The 25,551-nt window shown below is 42.1% G+C and overlaps 1 protein-coding gene across 1 annotated transcript in view; it reads left to right on the top strand.

The window, feature by feature from the left end:
- The window catches only part of RYR3 (ryanodine receptor 3), a 529,369-nt gene that overhangs the window by 458,501 nt on the left and 45,317 nt on the right, over positions 1-25,551 (top strand). The window contains exons 83-93 of the mRNA XM_043516837.1: positions 1,204-1,277; positions 1,536-1,553; positions 2,017-2,097; positions 2,577-2,665; positions 3,235-3,363; positions 3,741-3,845; positions 7,827-7,908; positions 8,269-9,593; positions 20,112-20,170; positions 23,041-23,212; positions 25,356-25,442. Coding sequence (XP_043372772.1) covers positions 1,204-1,277; positions 1,536-1,553; positions 2,017-2,097; positions 2,577-2,665; positions 3,235-3,363; positions 3,741-3,845; positions 7,827-7,908; positions 8,269-9,593; positions 20,112-20,170; positions 23,041-23,212; positions 25,356-25,442 — 2,221 coding nt within the window. The remainder of the gene's footprint in view (positions 1-1,203; positions 1,278-1,535; positions 1,554-2,016; positions 2,098-2,576; positions 2,666-3,234; positions 3,364-3,740; positions 3,846-7,826; positions 7,909-8,268; positions 9,594-20,111; positions 20,171-23,040; positions 23,213-25,355; positions 25,443-25,551) is intronic.

Below are 25,551 nucleotides of genomic sequence, written 5' to 3'. Positions count from 1 at the left end.
CCCATGCATCCAGACCCCCTCGTACCCAGACCATCCCACCAAGTCTCACCCCCACCTCCGCACTCAGAACCCCACTGATGAGCCCCACTCACCCTGCACCTGGACCATCGTGATGAGCCACCCACATCCCCTCCCCACCAAGCCCCAACCAGCTGCAGCTGGATCCCCACCCACTAAGCCCTACTCCCCCAGCATCTGGACCCCCCCACAATCAGACCCCCATGCCAAGCTCTATCCCCCTCAAACCCAGACCCCCTGCTGAGCCCCAACCACCTTCATCTGGACCCCCCCTGCAGAATCCCATTACCATTGCACCGAGAACCCCCCACCAAGCTCCCACACCTGGATCCCCCATTGAGCCGCCCACACCAAGATTGCCCCACACAGAACTCTCTCAACCCACACCAAGCCCCTGCACACTTGGATCCTACCTTGCTGAGCCTGCCTGCCCACACCTGGTGCACCTGGCACAAAGGAGCCAGGACCCTGGGGTGTTTCTGGAGCAGGCCCAATCCTTGCACTGTGTCAGGTGTTGGGCACAATCTCTCCACTGAGTCCGTATCCTGAGGTGGGGCAGGGAGCTACACAGTGATCTCCCACCTCTGTGCAGCCAGTGGCCTGTGCTCCCCAATGCCATGCTGGAGCCTCCAGATTTATCTGACAAATAAAATTTGCAGAATTTTAAAATATTGTGTGCAGAATTTTTAATTTTTTGGTGCAGAATGCCCTCAGGAGTAGAAAATCAATCTTTCAATAGGTTTTGACCTTGGAAGACAATTAGACTCTCAACAGGTTTCTTTTAAATGGTAACAGTTTGGTAGAAACCATATGAATGAGAAATAAAGTAAACTCAAATTATGACTTTTTGGCAGGTGCGACAGAATTGAATCAATACTCAGAACAATATTTTGGGTTCCTTTTCTCTTCTACATATAGATGTGTAGCTCCTCTTGATATTAATGGTAGTAATAGGTGTATATCAAGAGGAGATTTAGAGCTGTATCTTTTCAGAAACAGACACTGGACCCTTATCCCCCTCCAAACCCTTTTATTTAAAACATGTTTCATTTTATATACGAGTCTGTGTGTATCACAATGGGTAAAACGTGTGGGTCAAGGCTTCCAGAGAGTTCAAGGAGGAAATTAATTTTGCCATTACATACAGCAGCAGAACTTTCTCAATTTTCTGTGCTTTGTTAAAAGTGTTCTTGACTTGAATGCATTTGAAAGACAGAATAAAGCAGAAGGTCTTGGAATGGTTACTGAAGAAGGAACTCGTAAGTATATGAATAAAACCCATTTAATTCACGTAACAATTAAAGAGTTTATTATGCTTTCTTCCAAAACTGGAATTTTCAGGCTGTTTTAGCACATTGCTCTCTTTATTGATAGCCTCATTAAAATTAGGATTAGATTAGACTTTTTAACATGGTTAATGTTTATTAAAATTCTAGTAGTAAACATTTGAACGGAAATTATCTTTTAACTTACAATTTGCTTATCCTGTATTCTTATTATTTTTCTCTGATCCACAGTCATCGTTCGTGAGCGTGGTACGTTTGGGTTTACAGCTTTTGATGCTATTGTGTGTTGCAAATACGGAAAGAAATCTTCTTTAATTGCATCTTCCCAGACATCCTTTAGGTTTAGTTTTATGGTCTGCAGCAGGTTGCGTGCTGAGCTTGGACAAAGAATATGATGCTTAATTAAAGAAGTGTCTTTCATATTTAAGGCATGGTTTTATTGACAACTAACCATTTACTTATTAGAACTTTAGTCCAGTAGTTTTTACCATGAATGCATTGGAGTGCTAAATATTTTGGCTTTTGCTTTTTCTGTTCCATAATTTGTTTTATTATCATTACTCTCAGTACATTTATTTAAAATTACTTTAAAGCAGCTTACAGTATTTGCTTTTTATTAGAATCACTTATTTTGAAGGATGCTGTTTGAAGAATATATGTTTTGCATGTTTCATGATGAACAATGATCACATTCATTGTATGTATTTTCAAGGTGAGAAAGTGCTACAGAACGATGAGTTTACTCGAGATCTGTTTAGATTTTTACAGCTGCTTTGTGAAGGTCATAACAATGGTAAGTAGACTGGAATGAATTTTCAGGAAAGTGATTGTATTCATACTCTTAAAAGGAAGGACAGTAGTCCTTAGTATTGATGCTATTCAAATTGACTTTCTCTTTTTTGCTAAAGGAAATCCAGTCAACACTCTAAGCTAAAGTGGTTCTTCAAAATGTGACAAACCATGCAATCTAATCAACTTTCACTCTTTAACTAACAGTCATAATGACATTCCAGAATTTATACATCTCACCATTAATAGAAAGATGGATGGCAAGACATTTACAAAAAGTTCTTGTTATATGTTTAAATTATGATATATTTTAATAAAATTTCCAGAATTTTTAATAAGCATCTGTGCTTTTAAGTGTATATGAGTTGTCTTTCACAATTAGTAGCTATAAGAGTAACTTTACTCTTTAATATAGTGGGATAATCTATTTTTTTGTTTCTTATGCATACATATTTATCAAACACAAATTATTTATGATTTCAGATTTTCAGAATTTCCTACGTACTCAACTGGGCAACACTACAACAGTGAATATTATTATCAGCACTGTTGACTATCTCTTACGTCTTCAGGTAAAAAAAAAAAAAGACAAAGACAAAACAAAGAATACATTATTCCCCTCCCCTTCCACTGAGGCTAACATGAGGAGCAACACTAGTTTTGTGTAGTCTTTGCACTGGGAATATCACAAAGATACTTTGTGCCCACTCCTGTGCAGGTGAATGAGGAAGCTGCCTGCACCCTTTGCTCCCTCACCTGGTGCACATGCTCATGGCTGCACATATTTTGGATGGACTTAATTTCATTTGTGATTACTAGTGTGGTAATCCTGTATATGAAGTTGACCTGTAACTAACAGGCTTAATATTAAAGTGTACTGTACTTGTTGTCTTCATTTTTAAATAGCCCATAACTGTCAGATGTGCCTTTGTAAAACAACTGAGTAATAATGTATTTCAGTATTGATCACTGCAGAATACATAATTGGACAAAAATGTATGTTATTGTGGTTAGAAATAAAAGCACATAAAAATGTGAAATCCTATCTACCATTTCAACTTGTGTTGATGTGATAATGTATGGCAATTGCTGAATATATAATATGAGAGGAAAAATATAATATATTGTCATTTGTTCTTAGGAATCAATTAGTGACTTCTATTGGTACTATTCAGGAAAAAATGTGATTGATGAATCTGGACAGCGTAACTTCTCTAAAGCTTTGGCTGTTACCAAACAAATTTTCAACTCACTTACAGAATATATCCAGGTAAATGGAAACCTAACACAAGGATGTTCAAATTTCAATATTTACAGTAAATGTATTTACATATAAATTGCCTGCTCCTCAGCTGGTGTAAGTCAGCAATTGACATAGCTTCATCTTCATTGATTTGAACAGAGCTATGCTCAGTTACACCAACTGTGGATCTGGTCCATGATGTAAAAATCTATAGATATTTTTGTGATTGTCGATATGCTTAACATTCACAACCTATGTGGTAATTATATTTTGGAAGACATTCTAGAATAACTTCATGGAAGATTGTACTTATTTCTTGGATTGCTCAAATAGGAGCCTTAAATAGGAAAAGCATTTCTTACCCTGATTGATGCGTAAAGAAAAAATGTGTTTTTCTTTTTTAGGGACCTTGCATAGGTAACCAGCAGAGTCTGGCTCACAGTAGGCTGTGGGATGCAGTTGTTGGCTTCCTTCATGTCTTTGCTAACATGCAAATGAAACTCTCTAAGGTATTTTCAGTTGTTCAACAATTATCTATAGTGCATCTGTATTGTAAGCATAAAACGTGCAGTGAAAACTATAAGTCAATCAGGAATATGGTCTCTGTTCAGTTGTGTATAGCATTCTTATTTTCATTATGTAACAAATAGCCCTCAACTTAGATGATAGCCCTAGAAGAAACTGTTGGGCCTTCTGCTCTATGGATTATGATTCTCCTTCTGTGCTAAGTGAGCCAGCTAACCTCTTAAACATGTCCACATACAGTGTGCTTCAATTATCTCTTTAGACACATCATTCATGATCTAATTGCCCTTATATGGCTAAAAAACTTTTTTTTTAATGGCCAGCCTACAAGTACTATGTTAATGAGTCTGAAGCTCCTTATTCACAGCCACTTTAAATAATCCTTGGTGGTTTTTGCTTTTTTCAAAAGATTTATCTCTGAAATGACGTGCTTTCCATCAGTTGAGACATACAAGGGGTGCACTTAAGTTCTACAGTTTTCAGAGATGTTTACCATTTCAGCAATAGCTATGTAACAAGAAAGTTTATGAAAATAGTAAAATCTCTGAGTATAATAGAAATTTTATATGGCACCCATCATATTTGCTTTAGATTTAAAAAAAATACAGTAAAATGTTTTAAAGAAATGAATAGTAATAGCCTAATTTCACTGATAGGGTGTTTGCATCTATGTCAAAAAAGAACAGAACCAATTAGCATATTTACAATTTGTATTGTGATAATAAGATGCAGGTTATTTTTAAAGGTCCTTACTCCCATGGGAATTCTGTGCCACTGCGTGTGCGCAGAATTCATATCACCCGCTGATTTATTTGCTTCCCCACAGAAAAAAGACTTTCTGACAGGGAAGCAAAGGGAAGCTGCAAGAGCAGTCACACACCACTCCCTAGCAGTGCAGGTACATTGTTTCAGGCACCCCGAGCAGCCAGTAGAGAGGTAAATCACCATGGGGCTGGGGACACCCCAGCCAGTGACTCCTACCCTGATCCTGGAACAGCTGCTAGTCCTGGCTGGGCTGGAGGCAGGAGAGGACAGGACTTCCTTTTCCCCTGCCAAGGAATGGCTGGGACTGTGTCAGACTCACTCCCAGAAACCTCTCCCAGCTGCAGGAAGGTCAGCATCCTCTCCTGCCCCCATCGCTCCTCAGCTGTGGGGGGAGGAGTCACTGTATGGGGAGCTGTTCCCCCATCCACCTAATCCCTGTGCATCCGAACCTCCCATACCCAGACACCCCCACCAAACCTCACCCCATACACCCAGAACCCTCTATACCTGAACCCCACCCCATTGGACCTAAACCCCTGCATTTGGAGCCCCCTGGACCCAGACCGCTGCCTCCGAACCCCCATCCCTGCACCCAGACCACCCCCCACTGAGCTCCCTGCACTCAAATCCCCACACTGATAAGCCCCATCCCCCCTGCACCACCCTGAGCCCCCACATCCAGACCCCCATGCCATTGACCCCCAACTAGCTGCACCCAGATCCCCACCGTACCAAGCCCCACTCTCTCAGTACCCAGACTCCCCTGCTGCTGAGCCCAAACCATCTTCACCTGGAAGCCCCTGCAGAGTCCTATTGCCCCTGCACCTTGAACCCGCCCAACGAGCCTCTGTGCATACAGATCCCCCCACACCTAGACCCCTCAATTGAGCTGCCTGCACCCAGATTGTCCCACACAGAACCCTCTCAGCCCACTTGGATCCCCCCCACATTGAGCCTCTTCACATGTGGATCCTGCCCCACAACTTGTGCACCTGGCACAGAGAGGCAAGGCCCCAGGGTATTGCTGGGGCAGGCCCAGGCCTTGTGCTGTGTCAGGGCCGGGTGCAGCCTCACCGCTGAGTCAGTGTTCCAGGGGTGGGTGGGGGAGAGGCTGCTGGGTGATCTCCCACCTTGTGCAACCAATGGCTGGTACTCCCCAGTGCCATGCTGGAGCCTCTGCATTTATTCATTGACAAATAAAATTTGCAGGATTTTAAAATATTGTGTGCAGAATTTTTAATTTTTGGTGCAGAAAGCACTCAGGAGTAAAAGGTCCTTCTGCCAGCTTCCTCCCTCTCCAGTAGAGCTGTGTGGGAATGGGTTTTTCCATTCCACACACACAAAAAAAGAGAGAGATTAAAAAAAATTATTATTCCAAATTGGAACAAAAAACAAAATCTCAAATTTTTTCTCAGGAAGAAAAGACAAGAAAAAATACCATTTGGAGGGAAATGAAATTGTTTGTGGCTTGTCAGCTTCTTGGTCTGCCCAGATGCTTGCCTAATGGGCTACTGAGGAGTCAAGGATTCTGAGAAACAGGCTCTCCTGAAACAAGGGGAGCCGGGGGAGGAAATATCTGGGACCTCAGGAAGGTGAGCCAGGCAGCTTGTCTGTCTGATTTTCATCAAAAGCTTCAATGGCATTGACTTGCTCCTGCAGAACATTTTGGTTTCATTAAATTGGTATTTTCAAATGGAAAATTTTCCATCAGACAATTTTCAACAGGCTTTACTCTGCAGTTTATTTCCCGCCTTCCTAAAAGTCCCATATCACATTAGCCTTTCTTCCAGCTTAGGAAAGCAGGATGGAACTCTATGAAACCCATCACGATTGTTCTTAGATTGACCTTAGTTGTTTCTGCAGAACAACATAAAGAGTTTGCCTGTTTTTAGGGAGCCAGAGACTCAGCATTTGAATGTGGATCTCTTGCATAGTTTTCAGAACAAATCACGTAGCTAAAGAACCAGCCCCTGTGTTTACCAATGTGTAACCTTCAAGATGCGCTAGTGTATTTTTATTGTATTTTGTATCTATATCTTCTTGGAGCTGAATTAAACTGACTTAACACTGATAGACACAAGCTACCCCAAAAGGTATAAAATACATAGTTTTACAGTTTTCTAAAGCCTGTATCCTTTTATATTTTTGAATAATGTCAATAATCATGTCATTTTCTAGTAATAAAAATATGAACTTCATGTCTTCACCACTGCAGATTACCAAATTTTGTCACTTAGTGATTGAGCAAATGTTAAAAAAAAAAATCAAGATTACTTAATCACAAAATGTTCATTTATTTTGATAACTGTGATTTAGTTTTAGTTACTCATCTGTAACCTCTCCAATGGATAAGCTGGCCCTCTCGCGTTCCTCCACCACCCAGTTTAGATGTAAACATTCATAAAAATGCTTTGATTATCTCATAAACCAAATTGATTTGCATACAAGTATATACAGTATGATGACAAGGAATTACAGGATGGGGAGAACTGAGAGAAAAACAGAGCTGGTGCCTCAGGGAACAGCTTAGGTGTACATCCCCCACACAGGAGAAAAGAGAGCTACTGCTGACAGACGGCAGCCACTTCCTTCACTTTAGAGGACCAGCAATGCTTCTTACACTTCCAATCAGCATTCCCTTCCCTTTCCTGTTCTCTCTTCCCCTTTGATCTGCATATAAACATCCTTCTCACCACCTAAAATTATGCCATGAATTTTGGGCAAAATTTTCAAGCTTGGGTGCCTAAAGTTAGGCATCTAAATCCATATTGGTCTTGTTATATTAATTAATGTACTCTGGCATATTCTGTAAACATATTAAAGTTTTAGTAATTTGAATCCTAATATATTGTGCTAAATTGGGGGGATGATTTTTTGGTGAGTATTCTCTCATATATGGATTAGCAAAATTAATAAGGTTCTCCTTCACTAATAGTCTCCACTTCAATTGTCCTCGGTACTTCATAACATACCCATATGTTCATACAACATACCCCAATGCTCACACATCTGCTTTAGTTGGGCACATTGTATTGTATGAGATTATTGTAATATAACATTATAGAAATGATTGATCCTGATATGTCCGTGTTTACTAGGACTGTATGTGATAACCATTCCAAGTGCTATTTCTTCATGTTAAATGTATCTTTTCTTAATAAGAAAAGGAAAAAAAAATGTGTTCACCATTTATGTTGCAGGATTCCAGTCAGATTGAATTACTTAAGGAATTGTTGGATCTCCTGAAGGATATGGTTGTGATGCTGTTGTCACTACTTGAAGGTCAGATCTATTTTTTATAATTACGTGTTATTACTTTCAGTGTTATGAAGTTGAGCTGTCACAATGCAATAATTAATCTTTCAGAATTGTTCTTTAATTGCATTTTTATTATGCCAGTGCAAAAAGCAATTTAGCTTTTATTAAAAAATATTTAAAAGAGAATGATATAAGGTGCACATACCATTGAAAGAGCAAGGAAAATGCAGAAAAATATGTTTAAAGGAAAATTTTGGAGATTTAGGAATGAAATTGGAAAAGAGAGGGTTTTGTCGTGTTTCTGAACATAAATATGAAATTAATTTATTTTTACATGCATTTATAGATAAACTAAATAACTTACTGTTTTAACGTACAATGTAGGTAATGTTGTAAATGGGACTATTGGAAAACAGATGGTGGACACACTGGTAGAATCATCTAGTAATGTAGAAATGATCTTGAAGTTCTTCGATATGTTCCTCAAATTGAAAGACCTAACCAGCTCAGATGCTTTCAAAGACTATGATCCAGATGGTAAAGGCATCATCTCAAAGAAAGAATTCCAGAAAGCAATGGAAGGTCAGAAACAATACACACAGTCAGAACTTGAATTCCTTCTGTCCTGTGCAGAAGCTGATGAAAATGACATGTTTAATTATGTTGATTTTGTGGACAGATTCCATGAGCCAGCCAAAGACATTGGATTTAATGTGGCAGTCTTGTTAACTAACCTTTCAGAGCACATGCCAAATGATTCACGCCTTCAGTGCTTACTAGATCCAGCAGCAAGTGTACTTAATTACTTTGAACCTTACCTTGGCCGCATTGAAATAATGGGTGGAGCCAAGAAAATTGAAAGAGTTTACTTTGAAATCAGTGAGTCCAGTAGAATGCAGTGGGAGAAGCCACAGGTGAAAGAATCCAAAAGGCAGTTCATCTTTGATGTTGTAAACGAAGGCGGGGAACAAGAGAAAATGGAGCTGTTTGTGAATTTCTGTGAGGACACAATCTTTGAAATGCAGTTAGCTTCTCAGATCTCTGAATCAGATTCAGTTGAACGACCTGAAGAGGAGGAAGAGGATGAGCCTTATTATGTAATGGAAGTTGGAGATGATGAGGAAGAAGAAAAATCTCTGGAATCAGCTTCAGCCTTTGCAATGGCCTGTGTTGCAGTGAAGAGGAATGCTGCCAACTTTTTAAAAATGGTCACTTTAAGGAACCTTAGGAAACAATACAGAAAAGTTAGAAAGATGACTATAAAGGAATTGGTGAAAGTGTTTTTCTCCTTTTTCTGGATGCTATTTGTAGGGTTATTCCAGTTGTTCTTCACCATCGTATGGGGGATTTTCCAGATTCTCTGGAGTACTGTGTTTGGGGGTGGCTTGGTTGAAGGAGCCAAAAACATCAAAGTTACCAAAATATTAGGGGACATGCCTGACCCAACACAGTTTGGAATCCATGATGACATCATGGAAGCTGAGAAGGTTGAAAGCATTGAGCATGGCATTAGAGTTGAACTTGTGCAGTTTGTGAAAGGTGAAAAAGGAGAAACAGACATAATGTCGGATATTTTTGGCATTCATGCAAAGAAAGAAGGTGGCTCAAAACATGGTCATGATGCTGGACTCGGTGATGTTGCAGAAATAGTTGGTACAGATACTCCTCCCTCTCTGGAAAGCACTGTTCGTAGGAAAAGAAAAGCACAGGTAGGTGGAACAAATTTATTGTCCCTTACAGCAAAAATGTATTACATATTATTAAAAGTTCCAGTAATAACTGAACTTATTTGCTCACTAAATTTCTGTTCCTATGAGATACAGTATATACTCGATCATAAGCCTGTTCGTTTATAAGCTAACCCCCCCCAGATGGATAAGTTAAAATGGAAAATTTTTATGACCCATTCATAAGCCGACCTTATAATTCCGGGGTCAGCAAACTTTGGCTCCCAGGCCATCAGGATAAGCCGCTGGCAGGCCGAGATGGTTTGTTTACCTCGAGCATCCGCAGGCACGGAGGTAAAACTAAGTGTCCCAGCGCACCAGCTGCTTACCCTGATGAGCCGGGACAGCAACTGGTGGGGCAGTTTTTTTGGGGGGAGAAGCTGGGGGTCAGGGAAGTAATCCCTGTGACCACCCCCCACATGACCCCACCCCTAGCCTGGGACCCCCACACTCTCCCCATCCCATCCCTTCCCACCTTAGCTGGGGAGGGCCAGGGGAGGATGTCTCTGGCCTGGCCGGAGCTGCTCCGACAGGCTGGTCAGCGCGGCCGCAGCCTTCTCCGGCGGGCCAGACCGGTCGGCATGGCCGCAGCATGTTCCCAAGGGCTGGGCCAGGTGGCACAGCCACAGCCTGCTCTGCGGGGCAGGGCTGAGCGGTACGGCTGCAGCCTGCCAGCCCCGGAGCTGCAGCTGCTTCAGAGACTGGGGGGAGAGCAGCGTGGCCAGAAGCAGAGAGACTCTGGCCCCGCCTCTTCCCTTCTGGCTCCACTGGCTGTGCTGCCTCTCCTTGCCCCCTCTGTTGAGGGGAGGGGCTGTGTCCCACCTCTTCCTCTCTATACCCGTTCATAAGCCGACCCCCTTCTCTGGTGCTTCCCTTTTTTACTAAAAAAAATGTGGCTTATGAACAAGTATATACGGTATATATGCTGGGAATGTCGTTTTCTTATATTTTATTATCTAAGTCTTATAACAAAGAATAATTTGCTGGAAAGGAAAACTTTAGCCTAGTTTTGACTTAATAATAATAATTATCGTTGTTCATTTAGATTGCAGTATTATTACTATTTATTATTTGTATTACTTTAGCACCTAGGAACCTCAGTCCTGGACCAGAACCCCATTGTGCCATGCACTGTACAAGCACAGAACAAAAAGACAGTCCCTGCCTTGAAGAGTAGTAGCACCCAGAGTCCTAGGTGCTTTCCAGACCTAGTTGCTAACTTCCCATTCTGTAACTGTGATTTCAGCCTCCTCCCTAATACTCTTCCTCCATAATTATACTTGATAATCCCCTTAATTTACTTATTTTGTTTGCTTAATTGATTACACTTAATAAGCTGTCCTTTGTTTCCTACTCTCTGAAATAGCTTTGCCTGAATTTATTGATTTACTGTTAATTTAATATTTACTTTATTTTTAATTGTCCTTTCCTGATGTGAACAGTTTATCTTGTTCCACTTCACTAAATCTCTACATAATTGAGTGTAATTCCATTTAAAGATGGGCCTGAACCAAAACTCTGGATCCAAATACATTTTCAAATTTTGAGCATGTCTAAACTCTGCAGTATAGGTCCATCTCTACTTGTATTTAGCCATTTCAAAGGCTTCTCTTCTATAATGGGTTTTAGCCCAACCCTTAAGGCAGTGTTATGATTTCCAGGATTTTCAATATAAACCTCCATTATATAATGGAGTTATATGGACTATATAATGGACTATTTACCCTTTAGTCAAGCTTTTAGCTTCCATTAAACGTGTATTACCATTTTCTCCTACATATCAAATTATATTTTCCATTTACTGGCCAGTTTATTTATTTATGTCTGTTTTATATACATTTTCTTTAAAATCCTAATTTACTTATGACTATTTCATTGTCAAATCTCATTTTGCACAAATTCCTGATAAAACGGTAGCAATTTCATGTCATTTTATATGGATAGTTTGTTGTATTTACATTAGTACTGAGGTATTTAAAGGACATGGTCATTGAACAGAGTGAATCTGCTTTGAAATTAAGGTCCCTAGTAAGCCCTAACAAGTAATTTATAATATTTTTTCAACAAATTTTGCCTTTCTTTCTATTCCCAAAGTGATTGCAAAGTTCTTAAATGTATTTGTTGTTAATTATTATTCTCATATTTCTTTTGGAATTAATGCAGATCATTTGAATCATTAATTCTGAACAATCAAATATACAATTTTTGTTCTTCAAATAGATGCAGCTCTATATTCCACTTAGGGGTGTGTGCGCACAGTATACAGAAGCCAGAGAATTTTGCCTAGCAGTACCAATGGGAGTGGGAAGGAGAGGGACTGCTCGTGCCTCATGGCCCCTCCCCTGGCTATATGAGGTATTGCCACCTCAATCCCTCTCAGTTCCTTCTTGCCACTGGAGTCGGAGCTTTGTGAGGTTTTCAACTTCTCAATCCTCTATTCAGTTACTTTCTTCTAGTTGTAAGTAGTTCATTAATACCTGTAGGATAGTGTTAGACTTACTAGTAATTAGCTGTAGTTTGTGTTCCCTGATGATGTCTTCACCAGGGTTTAAACATTGTCTGTCATGTGGGGGGATGATCCATAATAATGATCCCCACCTGCAGTGCTTGTTGTGTCTAGGGGGAAGCCCATGGCAAGGAACAGAGATTGATTTGAAGATCATTCATGAAACAGTCTCACGTGGCAAGGGATTTTCTGAAGCAGCATCTGCTTGAACTGGCCATGCGGCCTGCTTTGACACCAAGGCCCTCATCAGATTGCAGGTCGCCCTTGGGTTTGGAGAGTGCTGCTGCTTCGTGTCTTGGAGCTGGCACCTCTCCAAAGATACAGAGAAGTGTGCATAAGAATGACGGAGGCTGCTCCAGGTCCCATAGGGACTCATCTCCTTCCTCCAGAAGGAGAGTGGATCAGCACAGGATTAATGCTGGTGTGTGGGATGGAACAGGTCCTGTCAACCACTCCTGAGCATCACACAGGGAGGCCAGAGACCCCGAACCATTGACTCTAGGCCCCAGGGTGCCCATTGGGTCCAATACCAACAAGGGTGATGCTATTAATGACGGCTTCCATGCCACTGGAGTATCAGACAGCAGTGGCCCTCCTCTGCCTGTGTGTCCCAACCTTTCCATTGGTCCAGGACTGTGCCAGGGCTGCATTCTTTATAGCCCCATTGGCTGGGCAGGCCACTAAACCTATGGCTCTGTCAGCACTGTACCCTGATGTTTCCCTTCCACACTCAGTGGAAATGGGGCTGGTACCAGACTTGGCACCTCCTCGGCACATGGAATTTCCTCAGTATCCCTGTGGCCAGTGCCAACTTTGCCATGGCAGCAGTCATCACCCTCCACTTCTGCATTATTAGTTACTTTGGTACTGATGCTGACTTCTGGGTCGACACCGCTCCCAGCAACAGAAGCAACAGAGGCATACTCATTGCCAGTTGTACTGTTTCCATTGTCAGCACCAGCCCCACCCTCATCATTATGGGCTATGGACAAGTCAGATTGGTTGCTCACACCCTCAGGGCTGGCCCCACTGCTGTCCCCTGAAGTCTGGGGAAGACAGGGGTCCCTGGCCCAGCATCTACTGGCCACTAATGCCCTCTCCATTCCAGTGGCCTTCATGCTGCTCCTTGGTCACAGAAGTCCCACTCTTTGTCCCGCTCAAAGCCAGGATCTCTGGCCAGATCTGTGGCGGTGATCATCAATCCGCTACAGGTCCAGGTACTGGGTTATCTTCCCCTTGAGGAATCTCCAGAGTCATCATGCCTGGGCTCTTCAGCCCCAGATCAGGATCTGGCTCTGACACAGTTAACTGCCTCATTCGCATATGTGGATGATTCCACAGTGCTGGGTTCTTCTTTCCCTTCAGTACTGGAGGATTTCAAGGCATACCATGACTTATTGCAGTGCCTGGCTGCTTCCCTTGGTATTCAGGTGGAGTTCCTGGAGGAGAATGCCCACAACTTAGTGATATCCTACAGCTGTTGGCCCCTGAGAGTGTCACCCTCCCTATTAATGATGTGCTCCTTGAGCCTGCTAAGGTCCTCTGGAGCATGCTAGCTTCTATACCACCAGCAGCTAAGCACTTAAAAGCGCTACTTTGTTCCCACACACGGATCTGAGGGGTTTTATTCCCACCAGCCCTTAAATTCCTTGGTAGTAACTCTGGTGAATGATATAGCTTGACAGGGCAGGTTTAAGTCCACTCCAAAGGAGAAGGACTCTAAGCAAATGGACCTGATGGACAGGAAGATTTACACCTCCTCTTCCTTGCAGATGCAAATTGCTAATCAGCAAGCACTGCTGTTTAAGTACCACTTTATCTTCTCGACAGCTATGTCTAAATTTGCAGACCGGCTGCCAGAGGGCCCCAATGGAGGAATTTCAGGTATTTTGTATCAAAGGCTGCTTGGTGGCTAAGACTTCTTTGCAGTCTGCTCTGTATGTTGTAGATACTTCAGCCAGAGTGATGGCCTCTGTGGTGACCATGAGATCTTCCTGGCTGCAGAATTCGGGCACTGCTACCAATGTCCAGCAGGCCATTGAGGATCTGCCTTTCGATGGCCAGGTTCTGTTCTCAGATAAAACAGACAAGACTCTGCACTCCTTCAAGGACTCTAGGGCTACCCTTCAGTCCTTAAGGGTGTATACACCGGTGGTGAGAAGGCACCACTACAGGGTCAATAGCAACAACAACTGTGGTATCATTCACATCACACATTTGGGAAGACTTTCCCTTCCCCTAGACAGTGGAAATATCCCAGAAAGGGGCATACATTCCACAGGAGGAAGCAGTCAGGTGCTGGGTTTGGACAGTCCACACACCTTCCCCCAGTGGCCCCCAAGCACCCATTTTGACTGCTTGGTCCAGAGCAGTATTCCAGTCATCACTCCTTTCCATCACCATAACGCTTGGGGCTTAATCATGACCAACAGCTGGGTCCTAAACTTTGGTTCCCACACAGAAAATAGAGTTCATTGGGGCACTAATATACTCTGAGTTCAAGAGTATTTCTGCCGACTGATTGTTTTCAGGCCTCTGCCTCAGTCTGAAATCTCAACATTCCATGACAGTTTGAATCTGCCTGAGGCGTGTCCACTCGCACGTTGGTAGTCCAGTTCACAAGGCTACATCTTCACCCCTCCAAACGTGGCTCAGGACTCTTTATTGTCCGACTCTTCACTGCTTAGACAGATTAGGTAGTCTTCCTCCACTGATCCTGGACTTCTTACAATGGTGGATGTTTGTCAGGGTGTTCCTTTCATCCAGCCCTTACCAACCAGGACTGTTGTCACTGATGCCTCCCTGATGGGGTCAGAAGTACATCTGGAGTCACTGAAAGTCCAATGTGTGTGGTCAGAGCAAGAGTCTTCTCTGCATATCAGCATGCTGGAGCTTCAGGCCAGTTACAGTGCGCGTCGCACTTTTCAGATCTATGGAGGGGCTCAGCGGTTCACATATTTACTGACAGTACCATTGCAATGTATTATGTGAACAAGCAAGGAGGACCACACTCCGGGATGATCTGCCATGAGGCAATCATGTTGTGACAGTTTTGCATCAAGGAGAGTATCACTCAACTGGCTGACCACTTGTCTGGGGTTCAGAATCATCTTGTGGACCATCTTAGCAGGAATTTTTTGCTGAGTCCTGAGTGGTCTCTGAAGACAAGCATTCTCCAAAGTATCTTCGCAACCTGAGGCATTCTGATGCTTGGCCTCTTTGTTACAAGGGACAACAGGAAATGTCACCTGTTATGCTATCAATGGGGGCTTCAGTTTGGACTCCCTGTCTTACACCTTCCATCTCAGCTGTCAGCTCTCTTCTATGCCTTTCCACAGTCCTGATCTTCCCTCAGGTCATCCTCAAGCTGAAGGCAGATTGGGCCAAGATCATCCTTATTGCCCCAGCACTGCCAAGGCAGTGCTGATTTCCTGACCTTTTGCGCTATCAGTTCAGCCTTTCATACTGCTTCCTCTCCATCCAGACCTACTGACTCAGAATCAGGGCTGCACCCCTTGCACAGCTCCCTGCATCTCGTGGTGTGGCTGCTGCATGGCTGATGGATGAGGAAGAGCAGAGTTTGGCAGCTGTTCAGCAGGCTCTACTCAACAGTAGAAAGTCCTCTATCAGGATGGACTGTTTGCCAAAATGGAAAGAGTTTTCTGAGTGATCATTGGCTCATGGAATTCAAGCAATGCTGGCTTCCATTCAGGACATCTTGGAGAACCTACTGAACCTTCAGTCACCAAGACTTGTCCTTAGTTCATTGAAAGTGGCATTTCATCCCCCTATTTAGGGAAGATTAGTCCTCTCCTATACCATGGTAGCAAAATTCGTAAAAGGGCTTTTTCATCTTCATCCTCTGGTCCAAGAGCCAGTTCCTCAGTCCTAATGGTACTGATGGGACCTTTGTTCAAGCCCCTAGCATTTTGTCCCTTTCCCCTCTTGTGTCAGAGAACTGGTAGCGGTAGCAGTAACATCCACAAGGAAAGTGTGTGAGTTGCAGGCTCTGATGGGTAGGCCTCCTTATACACAAATCTTCAAAGAAAAGGTGACTTTACGACCACATCCAAATTTTTTGTCTATAGTGGTTTCTCGGTTTCATTTGAACCAGGTGGTATACTTTCCCAAGCCACATTCATCTCAAGAAGAGCAGTATTTCCATACATGAGACATCAAGTGTTGTCTAGCCTTCTATCTGGACAGGACTAAATCATTTTGTGCTTCACCTTGTCTATTTGTACCATATGCATATCGTATTAAGGGGCAAGCAGCCTCTTCACAGACAATCTCTGGGTAGATAGCGTCCTGTTTCAAGACTGCATATGAAATAGCTGAAAGAGGGGGTGAGGAAGGAGTTGAAGAGTAATTGGTCGGCATCATCACGCTTAGACCACATCTGAGGTTCCTCCCCAAAGTAACCTCCTCCTTCCACATGAACCAGTGTATTCACCTTCTTTCCAAAGCTTCACTGCAACAACAGAGAGGCTGTGTTACATATGTGGATGTCAGGAGAACCTTGGTGTTCTACTTGGACAGGACAAAAGAATTTAGAAAATCCCCTAAGCTGTTCCTAGCCATTGCAGACCTGTCCAAGAGCTCTGCAATATCATCTCAAAGACTTTCGAACTGTGTTTCCAACTTCACTAACCAGTGCTATTATTCTCCTTCTGGCATATGAACATGCCCCACAAGGTCCATCTTCAGTTCTATTGCATTCATCAAGAATGTCCCCATCACAGAGATATGCAGGGCAGCAACCTGGGCATACCTTTGCAAAACATTATGCCATTACACATGGCAGTCTCTGATGTGATCTTCAGCTCCACGGTTCTGACATCAGTACTAAGTTCGACGCTGAAGCCCAACCCTCCCCAGGGAATCCTGCTAAGGAGTCGCCTACAGTAAAGAACCCGTAGGGACACTACTCAAAAAAGAAAGAGTTACTCATCTTGTGCAGTAGCGATGGTTCTTCGAGTCATGTCTCCTTCTGGATGCTCCACGACCTGCCCTCCTCCCCTCTACTTTAGAGTTCTTAAGAATGGACTCTGTAATAGAGAAGGAACTGAGGGTGGTTCATCTGTGCAGCACTAGATAGCCTTGAGGCAGAGCACAAGGCAAGGAGGGCTCATATGCAGGCTGAACGGACACTGCTATCAAAAATCTCTGATGAGAGGCACAGGGATGCTGACACAGCTACAGTGGAGCACCTGTAGGGGGGGACATATCGAAAAACCATCGATACTGAGTAACTCCTCCTTATTGTAACTGCGATTCTTCAAGATGTGATGCAGAGTATATTCCACAACCCACCCTCCATCCACTCTGCTTCAGCGTCTCATCTCTGGGCATTTGGTACGCAGGAACTGAGGGGGATCAGGGTGGCACTGCCTCATATAGCCAGGGGAGCGGCTACGGCCACGAAGCATGAATACTACCCCTCTAATTTTGGTAGGCAAAATTCTTCATCTCCAGTGTGCTGGGTGCTCGCACATTTAAGTGGAATACACGTTTGCATCACATGTTGAAGAACCACAGTTGCAGTAAGTAACCATTTCTTCTCTCCATAGCTCTAACTTGTTAATTAATGCAATCATTCAAAACTGTAACTTTCTAATTCTGTATTAGTTATGAAATTTACAATTCTCATGTATGTGAATTATGTAAGTTATTCAGTTAGGGAACAGAAATATTATGTGACATGTAACCAATCAATGGAGCTCAAAGTGCAAATTTTACAGTCTCATACACAATTCAAAATTGGCTTTCAATGAATCGTTCAGCATTTAATCTAAAAACTGCTTTTCATTAGTATTCATACTAATAAAACTTGAGTGCTCGGGCATTGAAAAGTTAATGTGAAAAGTTCTCAAACTGAAATTCTCTTTAGTATTTGTGGAGAAAAAACTACTGTTTACTCAGATATAGTCCCTACAGTACCACAGCGTAGTAGGAGGAGCCACAAAATAAGGAACCGAAAAACCAGACATACTATGTACAGTTCTGTCATGGAGAATGTTAATTTTTTTTAAGATGACTGTCTCTCTCTCTCTTACTTCTAAAAACCTGAAATAGTAACAATCCTTTTGAGGTTTCATTGTAGCTTTTATGAGGGAGCTTGGAGAGGAAGGATTGTTCAAACTGAACAGTAGCCTGCCACTTGAAAAACCTGAATTCATGGTTCTGTTCCTCCACAGACTTCCTGTGTGACTTTGAACAAAACACTTAGGCACAGATTTTCAAAAGTGTTTCGGCATTGCTCCACTCAGCATTGCAGTACCTAAGTGATTTAGGGAACTAAGTCATTTTCAAAACTGGTTTAAGCATTTAGTAGCCTGAGTCCCAATGACTTTCAATGTGATTTATGATCCTGGGAAAATAACTGATATTTTTCTTTACTGGCAAGTTCAGGGGGAAAAAAATAAAAATGGTTTGACCTGTACTGAATCCAAAAATTGCAAAATAATTTTGGCAAATCAAAAGCTCTGTCATGTTTTGTTCAATCTGAAACTAATTTTGAGCATTTTTAAAGGGCTAGATTCACAACATTGGAGGAGGTGGTGGTGCCACCATTCTTCTAATTTTTACCCCAGTTGTTAGGGTACTGACTTGGGATGTTGGGGAGACAGGTTCAATTGCTCCCTCTGCCTGATGTGGAGAAAGGATTTCAAGTTGGGTCTCCCACATTACAGGAGTCTTCTCCAACCCACTGGACTATGGGATATTGTGATGAGTATCTTTCAGTTTCTCTTTTTAAGGCTGTTCTACTGTGTATAAATAATTAAATAGTAATTTAATTTGAGCAGGGCCTGGAACTTATGAATAACTATGAATTGCCACTATGAATGACAACGAATAGTCATTAGGACAGGGAAAGAAACTGAGAATGATTCTGTAGGACAATCACCTAATATGTGGGAGACCCAAGTTGAAATCCATTCTCCACATCAAGAAGAGGGGGAACTGAACCTAGGTGAGTGCCCTCACTACTGAGCTAAAGAATATGAGGAGACCAGTGCTGCTGTCATCTTTATGTGAATGGCATCTAAGTTACAAATAAAAATTATGACTGAAATTTTTGGCAGATAGTTCTGGGTGGACCTAAAACTGCATTTTTCAGCAAAATAAACTTTCTGACAAAAAGATTACATCAAGGTTTACTTCTAAGTCAATCTTTAAAATGAGACTTAGGGCTTGCAAAACCTTTAAATATCTGGTCCCTAGCCTCTTTGTGCCTTAGTTTCCTTTCTGTAATATGGGGATAATAGTACATCTTTATCTTACAGGGGGTTGAGGATAAAAAGATGCATGATTGTGAAGCAGTCAGATACTATGGTATGGGGGAATAGATAGGTAGTTTAAGGGGGGAAGTAATGCAAAAATAAAACATATACATATATTCTGCTAATTTTGATTACATTTATAGAATATTATTACTTTAATCTATATTGACAAAATAGAAAATGTTGCCACTATTATAAACTAAACAATTATGTGGAATTTGTGATATTGACTTACTGATATTTGTGATAATCAACATTTTTCCACATTCATAGAAATTATACAAAACCATAGTTACATTAATTTTACATGCCAGTCGTAAATGTCAAGTTCTTAATGGTGATCACTGTCCTCCAGCTAATTTTAAGCTATGATCTGTGCTCAGTCATCTCCATTCCTTTCTGGTAACTTTACCAGTCTCATTACATTGACTATTATTTTGAATCATTCAGTCATCTGCACCGATTACTCTATTAATAATATATCTTGAAAACATGTTAGAGGAAGAAGAAGTTTTCACTATTGAAATGTTGTCTGCTACTTGTTTTAGAAGCAAAAAAATTTAGAATTATGACAATATGAAAGTGACCCAGTGTTAATGAGACATGGTGGTAATTGATTGTTTTGTTTGCTTTTTAGACAGCATTAAGTAGAATTGAGAAGATTTATTTAAAAGTAAGTTTATGGCAATTTTAATATCTTTTTGTTTTTAGATATCTGAAATAGCAAAAGAGGATGAAACAGAAACAAAAGCAGAACCCGAGAAGGCTGAGTAAGTTACTTTTACACTATTGTTTATTTTCTTGCTGTTGCTTGATGAGCTGGCCAGAAATAGCCCTGAGCAGGCATTGATTGGACTCTCCATCTTACCAGTATCTTGGGCAGCCAGCACAACTCCTCAAAGGCAACAAGCACTTTCACTGAGCAGCAGAGCAGGGACCCTATCCCAGGTGCAACTCTCAGCAATCCATAAAAGCCTATTCACAGTCTTATAAAACTCTCTGCAGCTGCTTCACCTAAAATCCCGAGAAACATTTTTAACATGGCAGCCTTCATTAGTGTGGTATTTACTTCACTTGTTTCCAAGCAGCAGGTGGGGCAGTGTGTGATCAGCTTGTGCTGAATCATAGAATATCAGTGGGTCATCTAGTCCAACCCCCTGCTCAAAGCAGGACCAATTCCCAACTAAAACATCCCAGCCAGGGCTTTGTCAAGCCTGACCTCAAAAACCTCCAAGGAAGGAGATTCCACCACCTGCCTAGGTAACGCATTCCAGTGCTTCACCACCCTCCTAGTGAAAATGTTTTTTCTAATATCCAACCTAAACCTCCCTCACTGCAACTTGAGACCATTACTCCTTGTTCTGTCAACCTTCTGAAGTATTAAGATTGATAGTCCTGCCAATTTCTTTGTTCTTTTTGATTGCCTCCTTTTATAACCAGGTGGTCTAGCAAATCTGATGATTCACACAGCTTTCTTGTTCCTGACATACTTAAACAATTTATTATTATTTTTCTTTATATTTTGGTCTATTATTCAAATTCTCACTTTAGCTCCATTAATTTCAGTCCTACAAATACCTCTTCTAACCTGCTAAGTTTATGTCCTGTTGTATTTGAACCACTTGTGTTGGAGATTTATTTTTTAAAAGGATAATTTTGAGGCCCAAATGAATTAGTGTAGCTAGCCACTTAACTATGCTATTTTCTTTCTCAGCACTATACATACCTTCAGTGACTTTAACAAGGTAAACTCTAAAGTCTCCATGATGGTTCGGTAATTTTTAATTTCTTAACTTGTTCCCTTTCAGGCTTTTTCTAACTAATTTCCTCATTTTAAAAAAAACCCTTTCTTAGATTTCACTGTTAGAGAATTATTTTGGTATTTTTGTCTGCCCTTCCTTCCAACCCTGTGCAAGGATTTTAAGCATAAATATTACTTGCAATGTTACAGTACCTCTCTGGTAATTGTCAACTGCACTTAAACTCTTTTGTATTTCTCTGTACTAAGAATACAAAGAATCAATTCTATATCTTTCTCAGTATTAAGACAAATATAGCCTCTCCTCTTGTATGCTCCAAAACAAGCAGTTCCGGAAGGTTTTGTTTATTACACCATGTTGTGCTATGATATTAAACTGGTTTATATTTAGGTGGTTCAAATCTCCCATTATAATGGTTTTGTTAGATTTTATTAAATTTTATTCCTTTTCCCTAATCTCTCTCAGCTAACTGATTTCAGTCTCCTGACCCAGAGGCTAGTAATGTACCTTATCAAATGCCATTGATAAAATATCTAGGTATTCCCCCAATACCAGATAGTCCACCTCACCTATTCTTGGTTAGGCTTTTCATATTGTTACATAGGCATTTATAGCTTTTTATCTTTAATTCACCTAACCTCTTTCTATTGACAGTTTATTTCCTTATTCCTCTTCTGCACTTCCATCCAATTAAATCATAAGTGCTTCTCTCTCACTATTGGATATACAGATTCCCTTGTACTTCTGCTATTTACTACCATGTTTCATTTTCAACTTAAGTACTTTGCAGTACCTGCAAGCATGCAGCTTAAAATTCTAGCTTTAAAAATTCACTCCCCCAAATCTTCATTGTCATTGCCAGCAGTCTAAATCCTTTTTGGTTGATTAAGAAGGAGACCCTGCCTTCTTTATAGAATCCTACTTTCCAAAAAAGGTTCCCCAGAGCTTACTAAACAGAAACCTCTACTCTTTGTATGGCTGGCCCTCCTGTGCATATCATCAGGGGCATTCCAAATAAAGTTAATGCAGGAGCCATGCAATGAAGCTTTGTTAGTAATAATGTAAGTAGCTCCTCAGACTTCTCTCAAATGGTTCTTTATTTCACTGGTACTGCTATATACCAAACCACAAACTCCTCTCCGTTTCTTTATAACTGACCATCTACTTGCCTCAAAGTTTCAACTCCCTCACACCTTGGTGGTAATTTACCTTACCATTCTAACCATTATCACACAGTCAGCTATTTATGTTCCTGAAAACTGAATCCTCTAAAACAACAGTGAGTCTTGATACTTGCTTCTCATAAAGGGAATTACCTGTTCTGTTCATTCCCTGTGAAGTACCTGGCATTGGCCACTGACGGAAGACAGGATACTGGACTAGATGGACCATTGGTCTGACCCAGTATGGTCATTCTTATGTTCTTATGAATTCTTTTGTGCAGGAGGAATAATTGTCGTCTTCTACATGTTTTGTAAGGTGGGTCCTTCTGAAGGAAATTTTCCTTTCATTCCTCACTGATTCCTTACTTTTATTATGGTGATTTTTTTGGTTGAAATGAAACCACTCTGCTATGAATCTGTGTGGCACATCCATAAATGTTTCTATCTTCTGTTCAACTTTGAACTCAAAATTCTGCACATAAACTCTGATAATTTTGAGAATTACTATTCTTCCACCTCACTTAGTAGTAAGGTAACTTTTTTGACTCTTGGTTGTATTCGCTAACTGTCACTTCTCATAGTCACTTACCTCCATTCACCTTCTCTGCAACTAACTCACATTCAAACCAGCCTCTCTTTATTGGGACACACTGTTTTAATCATAGCATAGACAATGCGGGAACTTACTCTGTTTTATTTCTGTAATCTTTTTTCTAGCATGGAAGATGGTGAGAAACAAGACAAAGCAAAGGAAGAAATACAATCTGAGCATTTGGGAAAGGAGGAAACCAAGAAAAAGAAACGAAGGCATGGACAAAAAATAGAGAAACCTGAGGCAGTTATGGCTAATTTTTTTAAAGTCGTGGAAATTTATCAAACAAAAATGCTGGTAAGTTTTGCTCCCATTCTTTTAGTCAAACACAAGTCAAATAACACAGAGAACAGCTGTGCATGAGATACAAGGAAGAGATACTGTCAGTTTTTTATAAATTAATTATTTGTTAAAATTGATTACTTTTTACAGTAGTGCCTAAGGGCCAACCAAGACTGGAGCGCCATTGTGCTAGGCACCATACAGATGCAGAATAGTAGACAATCCCTGCCCTGAAGAACTTAATATCTAAATAGAGAAGACAGACACAGAGTCAGGGGAGAGGTTCATCACACAAATAGAGTGAAAAGAAAAGGAGTACTTGTGGCACCTTAGAGACTAACAAATTTATTAGAGCATAAGCTTTCGTGAGCTACAGCTCACTTCATCGGATGCTCACGAAAGCTTATGCTCTAATAAATTTGTTAGTCTCAAGGTGCCACAAGTACTCCTTTTCTTTTTGCGAATACAGACTAACACGGCTGCTACTCTGAAACCTGACAAATAGAGTGAACAGTGTGATGGCAGAAAACATCGACTTAGTTCTACTATTCATTTATTTAATTTTTGGGAGATGAGTTTACTTAGGAGGGGATCTGATAAATGGAAAGAAAAAGGCAGAGAAAGGGAGTGAGGGCAGGACAGGAAATGGCGGGGGAGAAGAGGGTAAGATGTTAAGCGATGCTGAGATGAAGAGACTTGGAGAGAAAGGGAGGAGGAAGCTTGGAGCAAACAGCCAATCAGCACAGGACAGAGAAAGTCAGAGAATATTCTACAGTTTTGACTGGAATGTCCAGAGGTAAAAAAGGTCTTTGCTTTGGCTGCTTCTGTTTCTATCATAAGTGCTGGCACTAGAGGTGCTGGGGGGGGGGGCTGCCACACCTCCCAGCTTGAAGTGGTTTCCATAAAAAAGGGGTTTACAGTTTGCTTCAGTGGCTCTCAGCAATTCCGGGCCCCAGGGCAAAATAGTCAATGGGCCTCCACGCACGCACAAGCCGCGGACGTGGTCTGTCTGACATTTGGGAGGTGCTGCGCCTGCGCTGGCTGGTGCCCAGTGAGCTGACAGCTGCACTGCTGGGTGCGCTCTTCCAGCACGGCCAGGGCTCCACATGCCCGCCCAGTAGGACTGCCAACTGTCTAATTGAGCAAACCCAAAGAACCCTGTCCCACCCGTTCCCTGACACCACGGCCATGTCCCGCCTCTTTTCTGAGGGCCTGCCTCCTGGTCACTCCATCCCACCCTCCCTCTGTCCCTTGCTTTCCCCCACCCTCACTCACTTTCACCAGGCTGGGGCAGAGGGTTGGGGTGCAGGAGGGTTCGTGGGGTGCAGGCTCTGGAAGGGAGTTTGGGTGCAGGGGGGATTTGGGGTGTGGGCTCTGGGAGGGAGTTTGGGTGCAGGATGGGGTGAGGGGTCAGGCTCTGGGAGGGAGTTTGGGTGCAGGAGGGGGTGCTAGGTGCAGGTTCTGGGAGAGAGTTTGGGTGCGGGAGGGATTCGGGATGCGAGCTCTGGGAGGGAGTTTGGGTGCAGGAGGGGGTGAGGGGTCGGCCTCTGGGAGTTTGGGTCAGGGTGAAGGCTCTAGGCTGGGGCAGGGGGTTGGCACACCCCTCTGGCAGCAGCTCCTAGGCAGGGATGCAGGAGGTCTCCGTGCACCGCTGCCCGCAGGTACCACCCCCGCAGCTCCCATTAGCTGCAGTTCCCAGACAATGGGAGCTGCAGAGTCTGCACTCGGGGCAGGGGCAGCACACAGAGACCCCCTCCCTAGGGGCCATAGGGACGTACCGGTCACTTCTGGGAGCAGTCCCTGGGCAATTGCCTCCTTTTCCCCCCCTCTGTTGGCAGGCCTCCTCTCAGCATCCCCACTATACAAATTGTTCCAGCGCCACTGGTTTCTGCCAACTGGAGTCTGACTGGCTCCTCTGTGTAGTTTTCCCCTAAGGCCAAAAATACCCTGTCATGAATATAAAGATACAAAAGAAAGGGTGGCAAAAATTCTAGACAGCAAGGCTGGTGATTCTACCATGAGAGCTCTAATTGTTTTGTTGAACATTACAGAATATAGTTTAGATTTGACTCTCTTAAATAATTTCCTAACTGCTTCCCCAATTCTGATTCCATGACACTTCTAATTTTTTTTATTTAAATGTTCCTTGTATTTCCAGCATTACTTGGCTAGAAATTTCTACAACTTAAGATTTCTTGCTCTGTTTGTTGCATTTGCCATCAACTTTATACTGCTGTTCTACAAGGTAAAGTATTATTTATTGCATTTCATTCTTCGTAGGGCTTTCTACTTATTTTCCAGAGCAGCTGGCTGAAGTCTGGTTTTAACATAGTTAATCTAAACTGGACCACCCA

The sequence above is a fragment of the Dermochelys coriacea genome, chromosome 6 (genome assembly GCF_009764565.3).
Source record: "Dermochelys coriacea isolate rDerCor1 chromosome 6, rDerCor1.pri.v4, whole genome shotgun sequence".
Classification (NCBI taxonomy): domain Eukaryota; kingdom Metazoa; phylum Chordata; order Testudines; family Dermochelyidae; genus Dermochelys; species Dermochelys coriacea.
The sequence above is the reverse complement of the archived record's forward strand: the minus strand, read 5'-3'. Positions and strand labels throughout refer to the sequence as shown.